The 14,103-nt window shown below is 33.8% G+C and overlaps 2 protein-coding genes across 4 annotated transcripts; one reads left to right on the forward strand and one right to left on the reverse strand.

Moving 5' to 3' along the window:
* Window positions 1-2,841: 2,841 nt before the first annotated feature.
* LOC139869960 (uncharacterized) lies at window positions 2,842-9,209 on the forward strand. Of its 3 annotated transcripts, none has more exons than XM_071857812.1 (2): window positions 2,842-3,095; window positions 6,367-9,209. In XM_071857812.1, the coding sequence occupies exon 2, from the start codon at window positions 6,460-6,462 to the stop codon at window positions 8,998-9,000; it is 2,541 nt and encodes an 846-aa protein (XP_071713913.1). In that variant the 5' UTR covers window positions 2,842-3,095; window positions 6,367-6,459; the 3' UTR covers window positions 9,001-9,209. The 3 variants fall into 3 exon arrangements, with proteins under 3 accessions (XP_071713913.1, XP_071713914.1, XP_071713915.1); XM_071857813.1 differs by having other exon boundaries at window positions 2,842-3,091; XM_071857814.1 differs by having other exon boundaries at window positions 2,875-2,946.
* A 1,104-nt stretch (window positions 9,210-10,313) lies between these two features.
* LOC139871508 (small ribosomal subunit protein bS16m/bS16c-like) lies at window positions 10,314-12,021 on the reverse strand. Its single transcript, XM_071859210.1, has 4 exons — window positions 11,871-12,021; window positions 11,190-11,261; window positions 11,062-11,081; window positions 10,314-10,698 (listed from the first exon to the last, which is right to left on the reverse strand). Exons 1-4 carry the CDS (start codon window positions 11,964-11,966, stop codon window positions 10,509-10,511), a joined length of 378 nt encoding a protein of 125 aa, XP_071715311.1. The 5' UTR covers window positions 11,967-12,021; the 3' UTR covers window positions 10,314-10,508.
* Between the last annotated feature and the right edge of the window lie 2,082 nt (window positions 12,022-14,103).

Here is a 14,103-nt window from a genome sequence, read left to right on the forward strand (position 1 = left end):
AATGCTTGAACTTTAACCCAAAACAAGCTCCTTCCTCTTGGATTTAAGCTTTCTCTCTCAAAAATCACAATCTCTCTCTAGAATTAAAGTTAAAGTGATAAGGTTGTTGATAATGGAGTAATGGTGCTCCACAAACTGACCTATCTGTCTTTAACCCGTCCATAAGTGAATTTACCAAAATGCCCATCAAAATATCTGATTTAAAAAGCTGGAACCCGGCTACAGTAAGGGTGCGTGGCGCGCTCCCTTTAGTGTGCGCGGCGCGCACTAGGCTCAGCTCACTCAGTGACTTCTGTTTAACTGCACAACATCACCCACACTCTATGTAACATATTTACACTGCTGTACAAACTGATTAGGGTCTTACATTATTATTGCATCATTTTTATTATTAAAACTATCATATAACATTATTATTAAAGTCAATATCCTTAGTAAAATTATCATTTTTAAAATTAATATTTTATTGTTACTATTATTACTATCACTATTATCATTAAGCTAGTATTACTACGAATTATTAATTTTTTGCAAATAAAAGATATATATATATATATATATATATATATATATATATATATATATATATATATATATATATATATATATATATATATATATATAGTATACTAATATTACATAAAATTTTGTTTTAACTAATATTATTGATGTAATATTAATTAAATATCAAATAAGTATCATAACGTATTATAAGTATTAATGAAATTATATATAAGAATATTAATCTTAAAATCCTAACAGAATATATATAAACTTAGTTGATTTATATTATAATGTGTTAATATATATAAATGATATAGGTTCGTGAATCCGAGGCCAACCCTGCATTGTTCAGTTCCGTCGTATGCATATTTTTACTACAAAATATCGTATTGTGAGTTTCATTTGCTCCCTTTTTAATGTTTTTGCAATATATATTTTTGGGACTGAGAATACATGCGCTGCTTTTATAAATGTTTTACGAAATAGACACAAGTAATCGAAACTACATTCTATGGTTGGATTATCGAAATCGAATATGCCCCTTTTATTAGCTTGGTAGCCTAAGAATTGGTGTTTATTATAATTGCCACCAATTGACGCGAATCCTAAAGATAGATCTATGGACCTTGACATGTCTCATTCGGGGTACGAAGGCTTTAGTACTTCGATTATCATATCCGATGAGAGTCCAAGAATGATGGGGATATTCTATATGCATCATGTTAGTTCGGTTATCAAGCGTTCACCATATGAATGATTTTTAATTCGCGGGTTACGCGTATTATTTTGTACTCGGGTTACGTGTACAATTAAATATATGAAATCTTGTGGTCTATTAAAATTATGGAAATGATTGATTACGATAAACCTATGATCTCACCAACCTTTTGGTTGACACTTTAAAGCATGTTTATTCTCAGGTATGAAAGAAATCTTCCGCTGTGCATTCGCTCATTTTAGAGATTTTACTTGGAGTCATTCATGATATATTTCAAAAGACGTTGCATTCGAGTAATTGAGTTCATCAAGAATATTAATAAGTCAAATATAGTTGGATATATTATGAAATGGTATGCATGCCGTCAACTTTCGATGTAATGAAAGTTTGTCTTTTAAAAACGAATGCAATGTTTGTAAAATATATCATATAGAGGTCAAGTACCTCGCGATGTAACCAAATGTAATGTATTCGTCCAGATGGATTCGGACGGGTCATTTCAACCCGCGAGTGCCATCCCTAACGTCGCGTCAGGGCACATTTTTACGGGGTGTTACAGACTATTATTTGGTTGGAATAACGAAACCCGGTTAACCAACTAACTAGTGCAATCTCAGGAATATTTAGACAAGTTGATTTTTATTTTTTTATAGAGATTGTATTTCCTTCAAGAAATCTGTATGTGATATTTTGTTCTGGATCTCTAAAGACATTATTAAAATTATCTCAAATTACAAAATTATTTGAAAAATCATGTTACTTGAAATGCCAATAAATAAATTCAAACAAGTAAAAGTTGTACTGATATTTATCTCTCAAAATTTTCTTCCCCCACAAACTACAAAACGGTTTGGTTTCTCCCGCATCAGTTCTTGTGGATGGTAGAGACAACGGTGTTAAGTTTGATTTCGAGACGGTCGCATCCAAATTTGGAAATTATTGTGATACTTCATCTTTAGTATCTACGGACTTTTCCACGGTTGGTGTTTCGGGGTCAGTTCAATCTTGCCGATTTTGATACATTGATGATTAATTTGGCGGCCGAGTCCATTAACGGGGATGACATCCCTAACATTACCGAAGTTACTACCGATGCAACCTCAACCGAGGGTGCCGAGACGAAGACGTCGAGTTCAAGGAGAGGAGAAGGTGAAGTTTGGAGAATTCATCAAGGACGTTGGAGTTAGTTTTTGCGTTTTTAGGTCATTCGGTTGTGATGAAGATGGTTGTTAATCGTTCGATTTTCGTTTGATTGACCACCCTCTTTACTTTGGTTGTTTTCTTGCTCTTTATTGTATTTCTTCGATATTTTTGTTCGGATTCGAGCTTAGTTAGGCTTTAGGTTATAGTTTTGAGCTCGGTATTTTTTGGTTGTATGTTTTGTCGGGGCTTCAGTTTCTATTGAAGTTGTGAGTTTTAATTCAAGTTTAAGTTTTTTCGTCGAAAAAAAAAAAAAACGAACTACACAAAGTTAAGTTACTGGTACATACGTATCAAGTTACAAAGTTACTCAAGTTACTGGTACATACGTATCAAGTTACTCAAGTTACTCCGTACTTGATGTACCCATCTATCTATCACTCATCACTCATTTATTTGATATTTTGGTTTTCCGTCAAGACACCATCCCGTTTTTTACCCCCTCACTTGGCTTCACATCCCACTCTCCACGGCCGCCATGGCCACATTTCTCTATACAAGAATTAGAAACCAGATACATAAAGGTTTGATCCTTGTTTAATTTTCACTTTCGCCAAAAACCTTCTCATATTTCTCAACGCTCCTCGGCAAACATCGGAAGAATTTTCAGACGAACCCTAATTTTTTTTTTTTACTACTTTTTGACCTTTAAAAGCTTCTTTTCATCAAGTAGGTACGCTGAATTTGAGCCCCTTTATGTACTCTGTTTTAACGATTATTCACTCTATCTGTTAATTGTATGTGTATGTATCTATTAGGTAGGTATATCTATATCTGTATGTTTCTTTTGCGATCTGAGCCTAATGTGTATGGTGATAGATGTTGATGCAATAGATTCTTATATGTTAAATTTATTTCATATATGTTCTGTTGTCTTTGATTTTTGTTTAACCTACCTTTGAGTCGAATTACAAGTTGATTTTTTTTTTTTTATATCTAGATTAGTATAGTTATTGGAGGTGTAAAAACTAATTTTTTGATTAGATGGATGAATTGTACATTAATTAAGAAGAGACCTTAGTTATTGTTATGCATATGCGCACATATAATAATAATTATCTGCATTATATATGTTCAATTTATACAATTTTTATTTGAAGTATGTTACTTTTCATGTTAGTGTTACCATTGAATGTTATTTTATCGTGAGTCATATACAATAATTTGACAAATATTACTTACTTACTTTATATATATATAGGGGCAGGATCAATGGGGAAGTAACCAAGCGGGGGGAAGCAATTTTTTTTTTCCCCTTTTTTTTGGAATTTTTTTTTTCCGGCATCAAGATCACACGAAAATATGAACATTTAGAAGAGACACTTCGTGATGAATGTTATTATTTAGGCGGGAAAACGATCGACAAAAATAACATTCAAGATAATATTGTTCGTGAAGAATATGAACGTTTTTTTTTCTTTCATGTTTTGTGAAGTAAAATTTAGCCCGATTTAGAGTTTAGGGTTTAGGGTTTAGGGTTTGGTGTTTTGGGTTTATGGAATAAACCTAAAACACCAAACCCTAAACCCTAAACCCTAAACCCTAAACCCTAAACCCTAAACCCTAAACTCTAAACTGTTCGTGTTAAAAACTCAATCTAAATCCTAAATCTAAACCCTAAATCTAAACCCTAAACCCTAAATTTCTAAACCCTAATATCTAAACCCTATAAACCCTAATATCTAAACCCGAATATCTAAACCCCAATAGCTAAAACCTCAACATACGCTCGGAAAACACGATAATTGTTATATATTACTTCTTCGAGCGTTTTCCCGCCAAAATAAAAACATTTATCACAAAGTGTCTCTATTAAATGTTCATATTTTCATCCTATCTATAATGTTCGTGAACAAAGTTTTTTCAAAAAACGAAAAAAAAAAGTTATTGCTTCCCCCCGCTTGGTTACTTGACTCTTGATCCTACCACTATATATATATATATATATATATATATATATATATATATATATATATATATATATATATATATATGGTCATAACGCACTTTTTTGGGGGAAGGGGGAAGCAAATTTTTTTTTTTTTTTCGTTTTTTTAAAAAACTTTGTTCACGAACATTATAGATTAGATGAAAATATGAACATTTAAAAAAGACACTTTGTGATGAATGTAATTATTTTGGCGGGAAAACGCTCGAATAAAAAAATTAAAACATTCAATGCATTGAATGTTTTGCTGCTGAGTTTATTTGCATCGTTTTGTTTTCATCTTGTGTGAAGTATTTTTTTTCGAATTTAGCCCCGTAAACCCTCAACCCAAAACCCTAAACTCTAAACCGTTGTGTTAAAATATTCAATCTAAACCCTAATTTCTAAACCCTAAACCGTAATTTCTAAACCCAAAACCCTAATTTCTAAACCCTAATAGCTAAACCCTAATTTATAACCCCCTAATTTCTAAACCCTAATTTATAACCCCTTAAAAAAAAACTCAGCAGCAAAACATTTAATGCATTGAATGTTTTTATTTTTTTCTTCGAGCGTTTTCCCGCCAAAATAATGACATTCATCACAAAGTGTCTTTTTTAAATGTTCATATTTTCATCTAATCTATAATGTTCATGAACAAAGTTTTTTCAAAAAAGGAAAAAAAATTACTTCCCCCAAAAAAGTACTTCCCTCTTGATTATATATATATATATATATATATATATATATATATATATATATATATATATATATATATATATATATATATATAGGGGTAGGATCAAGAGGGAAGTAACCAATCGGGGGAAGCGGGGGGAAGCAAAAACTTTTTTTTTTTTTTCGTTTTTTGAAAAAACTTTGTTCACGAACATTATAGATGAGATGAAAATATGAACATTTAGTAGAGACACTTTGTGATAAATGTTTTTATTTTGGCGGGAAAACGCTCGAAGAAGTAATATATAACAATTATCGTGTTTTTCGAGCGTATGTTGAGGTTTTAGCTATTGGGGTTTAGATATTAGGGTTTATAGGGTTTAGAAATTTAGGGTTTAGGGTTTGGATTTAGGGTTTAGATTTAGGATTTAGATTGAGTTTTTAACACGAACGGTTTAGAGTTTAGGGTTTAGGGTTTAAGGTTTGGTGTTTTGGGTTTATGGAATAAACCCAAAACACCAAACCCTAAACTCTAAATCGGGCTAAATTTTACTTCACAAAACATGAAAAAAAAACGTTCATATTCTTCATGAACAATATTATCTTGAATGTTATTTTTGTCGATCGTTTTCCCGCCTAAATAATGACATTCATCACGAAGTGTCTCTTCTAAATGTTCATATTTTCGTGTGATCTTGATGCCGGGAAAAAAATTTCCAAAAAAAACGAGGAAAAAAAAAGTTTTTGCTTCCCCCGATTGGTTACTTCCCCATTAATCCTGCCCCTATATATATATATATATATATATATATATATATATATATATATATATATATATATATATATATATATTTCTGTGTGATACTCATCAATGGGTCATTTGGTTCTGGTGTTTTACTGTTTGTGCACCTTGAATATGCAAATATCATAATACACATGTACTAACACAGAATTTGGGTCTTCTGCTGCTTGCGTACTATCTAATTTACAAATCTGGTAACAACCATTACACACTAGATGCCATAAACTGTCCACAATAACTGATAATTATTAATATATATCAACACAAAAGTTGAATAATTTAATGGCAAAAATGAACTTAACGTGAGTGTTAAGCTACTATGTTTTGGTTTAGCTGCATTTTAGTAAGTAATGGACTAAGTGTAATGTTAATTTAAATCAATATGGTAGATTTATTATGTTTTCTCTCTCTCTCTCTCTCTCTCTCTCTCTCTCTCTCTCTATATATATATATATATATATATATATATATATATATATATATATTAATTATATTATTTTGACGCGCGGTAACCGGGGAAATGATATTTTGCTACAGGTTTATCATCATTTACATGCAATTTTCCAGCATTGTGTCCTTCTGTTTCAAGGGTTGTTTTAGGTTTGTAATCAGAATCTAAAACAGTCAAGAATGGACCCACACAGCTTCATAGCACGAGCAGAAGCTCAAAGGTGGATTGGTATTTCGGAGAAGCTTCTTTTAAGCCACGACTTCGTCGGATCCAAAACATTTGCAATTCGAGCCCGAGAATCGGACCCCAGACTTGAAGCTGCCGATCAGATCTTAGCAATTACAGATACGTTGCTTGCCGCTGAAAAACGACTAGTCGGAAGTAACGGAAATCAGCAACCAGATTACTATGCAATACTTCAACTGGTTCAGTTCGATCAGGATACGGATCATATCACCTCTCAGTATCGACGGTTAGCTGTTATTTTAAATCCACATCATAATCGGTTCCCTTACTCTGATCAAGCTTTTCAGCTTATTAATGATGCATGGGCCGTCTTATCAAACCCTATGCGTAAATCTATGTATGATTCTCAACTTGATTTTAGACATCAACCACCACAAGTCAATAATTTAGGGTTTGATACTGAACAACACCACCAACATCAACATCAACAACAACATCCACGTCAGCATCATAATCCTAATCCTAGTCAGCATCACCATCACCAACAACAGCAACAACAACAACATAATTTCTTTTCCATTAATCAGGAATTGGCCGAACCTCAGCAAACATTTCAAACTAGGTTACAGCATAATTTTCTGTCACAGCCGAATGCTGTGGTTCCTGAGCAGCAGGATCAATTGTTTCATCATCAAGATCAGCAGGAACAACTGTTTCAGCCACAAGTACAACCTTTTCATGTTACGTCTACACCACATCAACAAACTAGACCATCACCTCAACCTCCTCAAACACAGCCGCCGCCACCTATACAATCGCCGCCTCGACCTACTGTTGCAGCAACACCATCTCCGTTTTCTTGGCCACAGGCACCACCACTGTCACAGCCTCAACAACAGACACAACATGTAAAGCTGGAACAACAGAGGCAGACACAACTACAGCAGCAGCAGCAGAAACAACAACGTGAACAGGAACGACGGTTGCAAGAACAACGTGAGCAGGAACGACGGCTGCAAGAACAACGTGACCAGGAACGACAGCTGCAAGAACAACGTGAGCAAGAACAACGAAAGCTGAAAGAACGTGAGCAGGAACAACGACGGCTGCAAGAACAGCGTGAGCAGGAACGAAAGCTGCAAGAGCAGCGTGAGCATGAACGAAAGCTGCAAGAACAACGTGAGCATGAACGACGGCTGCAAGAACAACGTGAGCATGAACGGCGGCTGCAAGAACAACGTGACCAGGAACAACGACAGCTGCAAGAACAACGTGAGCATGAACGGCGGCTTCAAGAACAACGTGACCAGGAACGACGACAGCTGCAAGAACAACGTGACCAGGAACGGCGACTGCAAGAACAGCATGAGCAGGAACAACGACAGCTGCAAGAAAAGCGTGACCGGGAACGACTTCTACAAGAACAACGTGAACAAGAACGACAGCAGCAAGAAATGCATGAGCAGGAACAACGAAAGCAACATGAACAGCAACAGCAGGAGCCTCTAGTCGGGTTTGTTAGTCAGGTTAGTAGTAACATTAATGGAGTAAATGAGGAAGAAACTGAAGTAGAAATTGAGGCAGAACCAGAGGAAGTTACGGAGGATGTGGATGATGATTCACCTACATTTTGGACTACGTGTCCATACTGTTTTTATATGTACGAGTATCCTAGTCTTTATTCAGACTGCACTCTTCGTTGTGTCAACTGTAAAAGGGCGTTCCAGGCTGTGCGTATTTCAACTCCACCGGTGATAGTTGATGGCCAAGAGGCGTATTTCTATTCTTGGGGATTTATCCCAGTTGGGGTTTCAATGTCACATATGCAGCAGACCAAAAACAACAAGGGTGCTGCAACCTCAAAGTGGACACCTTTTTCACCATTATATGATGCCTCAAACAAAAACAATGGCCAGAACCATTTAAATGAGTGTGCGGCCCCGAAGGTAAATACTTTTGTGAACAAAAGTTCGGGGCCGCGTATCTACTTTGATGATTATACAGATGATGTGTTGAATGGAGTCTCTGAGCCTAGTGACGACTCTGATGTTGAATGGGGTATTAGTAGTAGTGTGAAAAGGAAATCAACGAGAATGAAGAAAGATGATTTGGTACAAAGCTTTAAAGAAAGAGTACAAGTTTTAGGGCTTGGGGCAATTAGTAATCCTAAAAATGGGGGCTTTAATAAACCTAGTATTCCAGTGCAAGAGACTGCTTCAGTGGCAGAGGCTATCAAGAAGAATAAATCTGTTAATAATAATAATAATAATACTAATAATAATCCAAGAAAGCAATCGGGGGGTGTCATTGCAAAAAACTTGGGGAAGTTGGATTTGAATGTTGAGTTTAATAGTAATAATAATAATGAAGGGGAAGAGCCAGGTCGACGCATGACTGGTATGACTCGTGCGCATGTGCATGGGGAGGAAGAGAACATTGAAGGTAATGGGTTTTTTGAAGGACTTGATGAGTTCCTTAGCAGCTTGCCAATACTATCTGCTGTTGATGAACAAAAGGTTAAAGTTGCTGCTTAGCTTAATTAATTATGAATTAAGACTCCTTTCTTGTTGTAACTGTTGTAGTACTTTGCTGTAGTTGTTGGCTTGGCATTTTCAAGTTGTAGTGCAGCTGGGGTATTTATTTTGTTGTTATCATTGCTGTCCTTTGTGTTGTATAATATCTGACTGCACCAATGTTATTTTTTTTTTAGTTGTTTAAATAGACTCAGGATATGTGCTTCATATTTGTAAGGCTCATTTGTATTTGCATTTCTTTCATTAGTACTTGCATTTCTTCCAGTCGTTACATTGAACTTCTTTATTACGTTACTTATAACTTCTTGTATTATCATGTCTTGAAAGTGATTTATTTGTGATTGAGCTTTTGACATGTTTGATTGTTTGCACTTTGGAATCACAATTTGGACTTTGTATGATCGCCTGAAGCCCTGAAAACTGACCTTGGCTGGTGGTTGTTTCTGGTGTAGTCATTGGCGGTCATCTTCAGATAAATTGCTCTGCTGCTAGTGGTGGTAGTGTTTATCAAACTGGAGGAGGATACTAATAGGCTTGTTGTCAATCATTGTGTCCATTTGGTTATTAAATTTGATGCCTTGATGGTGCACAAGTGTTTGGCGGCAAATCTGGACCTCTGAAAATTTCTAATGAAATTTTAGGTAAAAGATGTGGCAATTAACTTGAACTCTTCAAATAAATTACAACAAAAATGCCCTCTTTGTTAGTTTATGGTACATGATTGAATCTTAATACATTATATCAGCAAATGTGTTACAAAATCATCATGCAGATGTCATTGAGATATAATCAAGAGTGATCTGTAGGTTCCGGATTTATGGGATGTTATTCCAACTCACTATCCTAAAATTTTAATGATAAATCCATCCTAATACAGTAATACCAATTATGAACACAAAATTTGTGTTGGATGACTTTTGTGTGTCAAAATCAAATTAATTGTTTCTTAACTTGAAGCATCCTTTTATGGGTTGAACAGTGACGACTTTCAACTTTATAAAAATAAAATCCATCTATCTACAGTATAGAATTAAAAGACCATCAAACATGCTTAATGCATTCGTATTTAAACTATCCATCAAATTTTCCACCTTTACACGACATAAAACCTCTCCAGCAGATGACTTTCAATTCCAATTCCAATTTTATTTATTATTACTATTGTCATTATATTATATTATAATTATATGACATAATAAAATGACTTCCAAATTCAAATGACAACCCACACACTCCCAAAATCAAGTGCAACAATACAGGATATCCGATATCGTGAAAAGGATGTATATATAAGTCGTCAACAAATACCAACTGACAAAAACGTAATGCGAAATACTTATTTTATCACAGTTTTGTGTCTAAAAACCAAAGGCAAGTCAGAAAACCAAAACAAGTCGGTAATAAAAACCTTTGCTCAATCTTGTAGAGAAACATCAGATTAACTTAGTGAAGTAGTAGTTCTACATTTAGCAACACTCCACTCCAGTTTAGTTTCATGATGATCATCATCAACAGAGTGAGGCTTTAGTTGGTTGGTCAGGTATCATTACACGTCCACTCAAAGGATCGACAGGACGTGTGTCACGTGACCCACCTTTCCGTCCCATTGCAACCATCGGTGGTGGTGGTAGCACCCCTGCTCTGAATAGTAGACGTTCAACCGGATCTGAGGGTTGTGCACCAACTGATAGCCAGTATCTGTACCAACACACACAAATTCATAATCAAAATTCATTTTGCCAACACCAACATCTATCCACTTTTCGCTACTTGTGTTATTAAAACTTTACTCCAATAATCAATCAATTGTAGTCAACCTACATTTACAAGAAAATTAACCAATCTGACCTCAGGAGTCAACCTACATTTACAAGAAAGTATAGGGAACCAAAACACAAACAGCTAGGACTACTCAAAAGCAGACAATCATGTTTCTTACATGAATTATAAACTGAATATGGAGTATAAATTTTGCAGTTGTAACAATGAATATAGGTCCACATTCCCAATTCACAGATGTTCAAGAAAATGTGCAGATATCAACTACAATTACCATCAAACAGGCCTATCAAGAAAGTCAACTGACATGCAATTTAAATTTCAGTATATTAGCCAACATGTGTGATCTGCAACTACCGGTAGAGCTCATTCAACTTGAATGTAGACTGTGTCGACTAAAACAATATCACATGAAAACCAAGATGAATTGAACTGTAATGTTTAGTCAAAATTGAGCCCCATCCGTTTACCTCCATCTTGACCTGTATTAGTCACACAATTGACAACAATTAACAACCCACATATATATTATTCTTACAGCTACTTAAATTTACAAATATAATACTAAGAGCTACAACCAACTATACATGGTGCATGTTTGTGTGTACATTTGGAAAGTCATTAACTTATATTTAAATATTATATTATATTATATATGATTAAAGTAATCACTTTGAAAATGCACATCCAAACATCCCTTTAGTTGGGGGATGCAATCAAATTCAAACGATCTAAAAATTGAATCCAGATCATTATATAACTACTCGGGGTAAACCTTTTATCAATCAAAGTGAAAGTAAGTTTTCTTATAATTTCTTTTCGCTAAAACATTAACTACCTACTTGAGAAACCAATAAATGAAGCTCGTATGAAATCAGCAAACCAATCAAGTATAGTACAAGTTTATATATTTCACGAAGATGTTAATGCAGATAACTGGAGGGAAAAACATCCAAATATCTTATACTGTAGTACAAAAACGTGGCTATTGGAGCAATGAATATTAAGTTGATAGATAGATAACGGCAGATGATTATAATAAAATCATTGACAATTAAAATCTAAATCCAAATAAAAAATGATGATAGTACAAAAACGTCTCTTGGGGATCTACTATCTGCTGCCATTACTCTGTAAAAAGGCCTGTTCCTGCATCCCAATCGAGCCAATCTCAATCGTACCACCATTTCCCCCTTTCCTTCTTGCTTTCTCTTCTGTTCTGTCCGTCGAGAAAAAAATAATATATATCGAAGAATATATATATACGTAGAAATGTATATATATATATATATATATATATATATATATATATATATATATATATATATATACGTAGAAATGTAGAATTAAAGCATCACATAATGATAGTACTATAGTAAAATTAAAGCAGAAATGAAAACCGAAAAACTGTAGAAGTAAAATTGAAGCAAGCTAAAGATGGAAGAGGCAAAATATTTGTGGAATTCTGACCTTCGATTGAACAAGGAACTAAAGGGAGTGCGTTAGGTTACGTTAAATTGAGATGGAGGTCTATCATTTTTTTTTTTTTTTTTTTTTTTTTTTTTTTTCTTTTCTTTTTTCTTTCTCAAAAGGCATAAGATTTTATAAAAAAAAACTAGCGAGACGCTAGGAACAAGAACAAAAATTACAGCACATCGTCCAATCTATCCAGACGCTAGGAACAAGAACAAAAATTACAGCACATCGTCCAATCTATCCTCTGTTTTAACGATCTAGAAGACAACCAATTAAAACTCTTGACCACAATGTAATCAAAAACATGATGTTTTCTGAAAGAAGTGTCGTTGAAAATGTAGCAGTTTCGAAGCCTCCAAACGTTCCACACCGCTGAAAACAAGATGACTCTAAGGAGGGTACTCTTCGACTCATTTATAGGGACGCCGTCTATCCAAGACCACATGCCATCCATCGAGCCCCACAATGGGATGACGATACCAATCCATCTGTCACAACCCTACTTTTTCTATTCCGTTTTCTATTAAGTTAACGACCGATAGATTTAAAAATGAAATTTTAAACTTAGGAAATGTCCTAGGTCGACATTAAAACTAACCCGATTAGGAAAACCGAGACTATTTGATTTTGTGAAACCAACAAGACTTTAGGTAATTGAAATTACCGAAACTTTTTATACTCTTGGATCATCATCATTATAAACGTTTAACGAAATAAATAAAACTTAATTACTATGCACAAGGACTTAAATGTACACGATTATAATTAATCTAAAAATGAAAAATATATAAATGTATATATATTTATATAAGTGGGCATGGGTACATGTCAAATTCACAATAGGCCAAAACAATCTCTTACTCCCATACTAATTCTTATATACATGTACATGTGTGAATGACCAAACATAAATAATCAAATAAATAAATATAATAAACTTAAAAAAAAAGAAAAAAAAATTAAACATAAGTGTATGGTGTGAATCGGCCAAGAAAATAATAAATAAAATAATAATAATTATTATATAGATTGGTGCTAATAGTAATACGGTGTATGACTCAAATAGATTTTTACAATTTTATTATAATATTCTTATCATGTAAATTTAACTCAATCTATCTCTTCAAAATTGATGATAATATAAAATACGGTGTATGACTCAAATAGATTTTTACAATTTTATTATAATATTCTTATCATGTAAATTTAATTCAATCCATCTCTTCAAAATTGATGATAATATAAAAAATATATATATATATATATATATATATATATATATATATATATATATATATATATATATATATATATATATATATATATATATATATATATATATAATACGGAGTATGTACAAGTAAGAACCTATCTCTTCAATTCTAAGGATAACTTAAATATTTACATAATATATATATATACACATACAAATAATACTTGAGACAAACATCCTCAACCTAAACTAAACTCCTAACGGTATTCAAACTCTTTAATCCTAATCCTTATTCATGATTCTAGAACTATCGTTAACAATTATAATCCTTTTATGAGTATGATTAGTAAGCCTATATAAACACCCTTCTAAACCCCATAAATCATTCACAAATTTCCTCTTGCTCACAACAAAAGTCACGACCCAAAACACCTCTCTGCTGCCCTCCTGTTGCCGAGCAAAACCCAACAGTCGGATCCATCATCTTCGGCTCACTTTTTGAACGAGAACCACCATCACAAACCGAAACCCACTTGTGTTAGTTGCTGTTCGACGAGTCCCAAACCATCATAAAAGTCGACTGGTTGCTGCTGTTTCTTGTCGACCTACTGCTGTTGTTGTCAGACTCCATCTCC

The sequence above is a fragment of the Rutidosis leptorrhynchoides genome, chromosome 10, assembly GCF_046630445.1.
Source record: "Rutidosis leptorrhynchoides isolate AG116_Rl617_1_P2 chromosome 10, CSIRO_AGI_Rlap_v1, whole genome shotgun sequence".
NCBI lineage: Eukaryota > Viridiplantae > Streptophyta > Magnoliopsida > Asterales > Asteraceae > Rutidosis > Rutidosis leptorrhynchoides.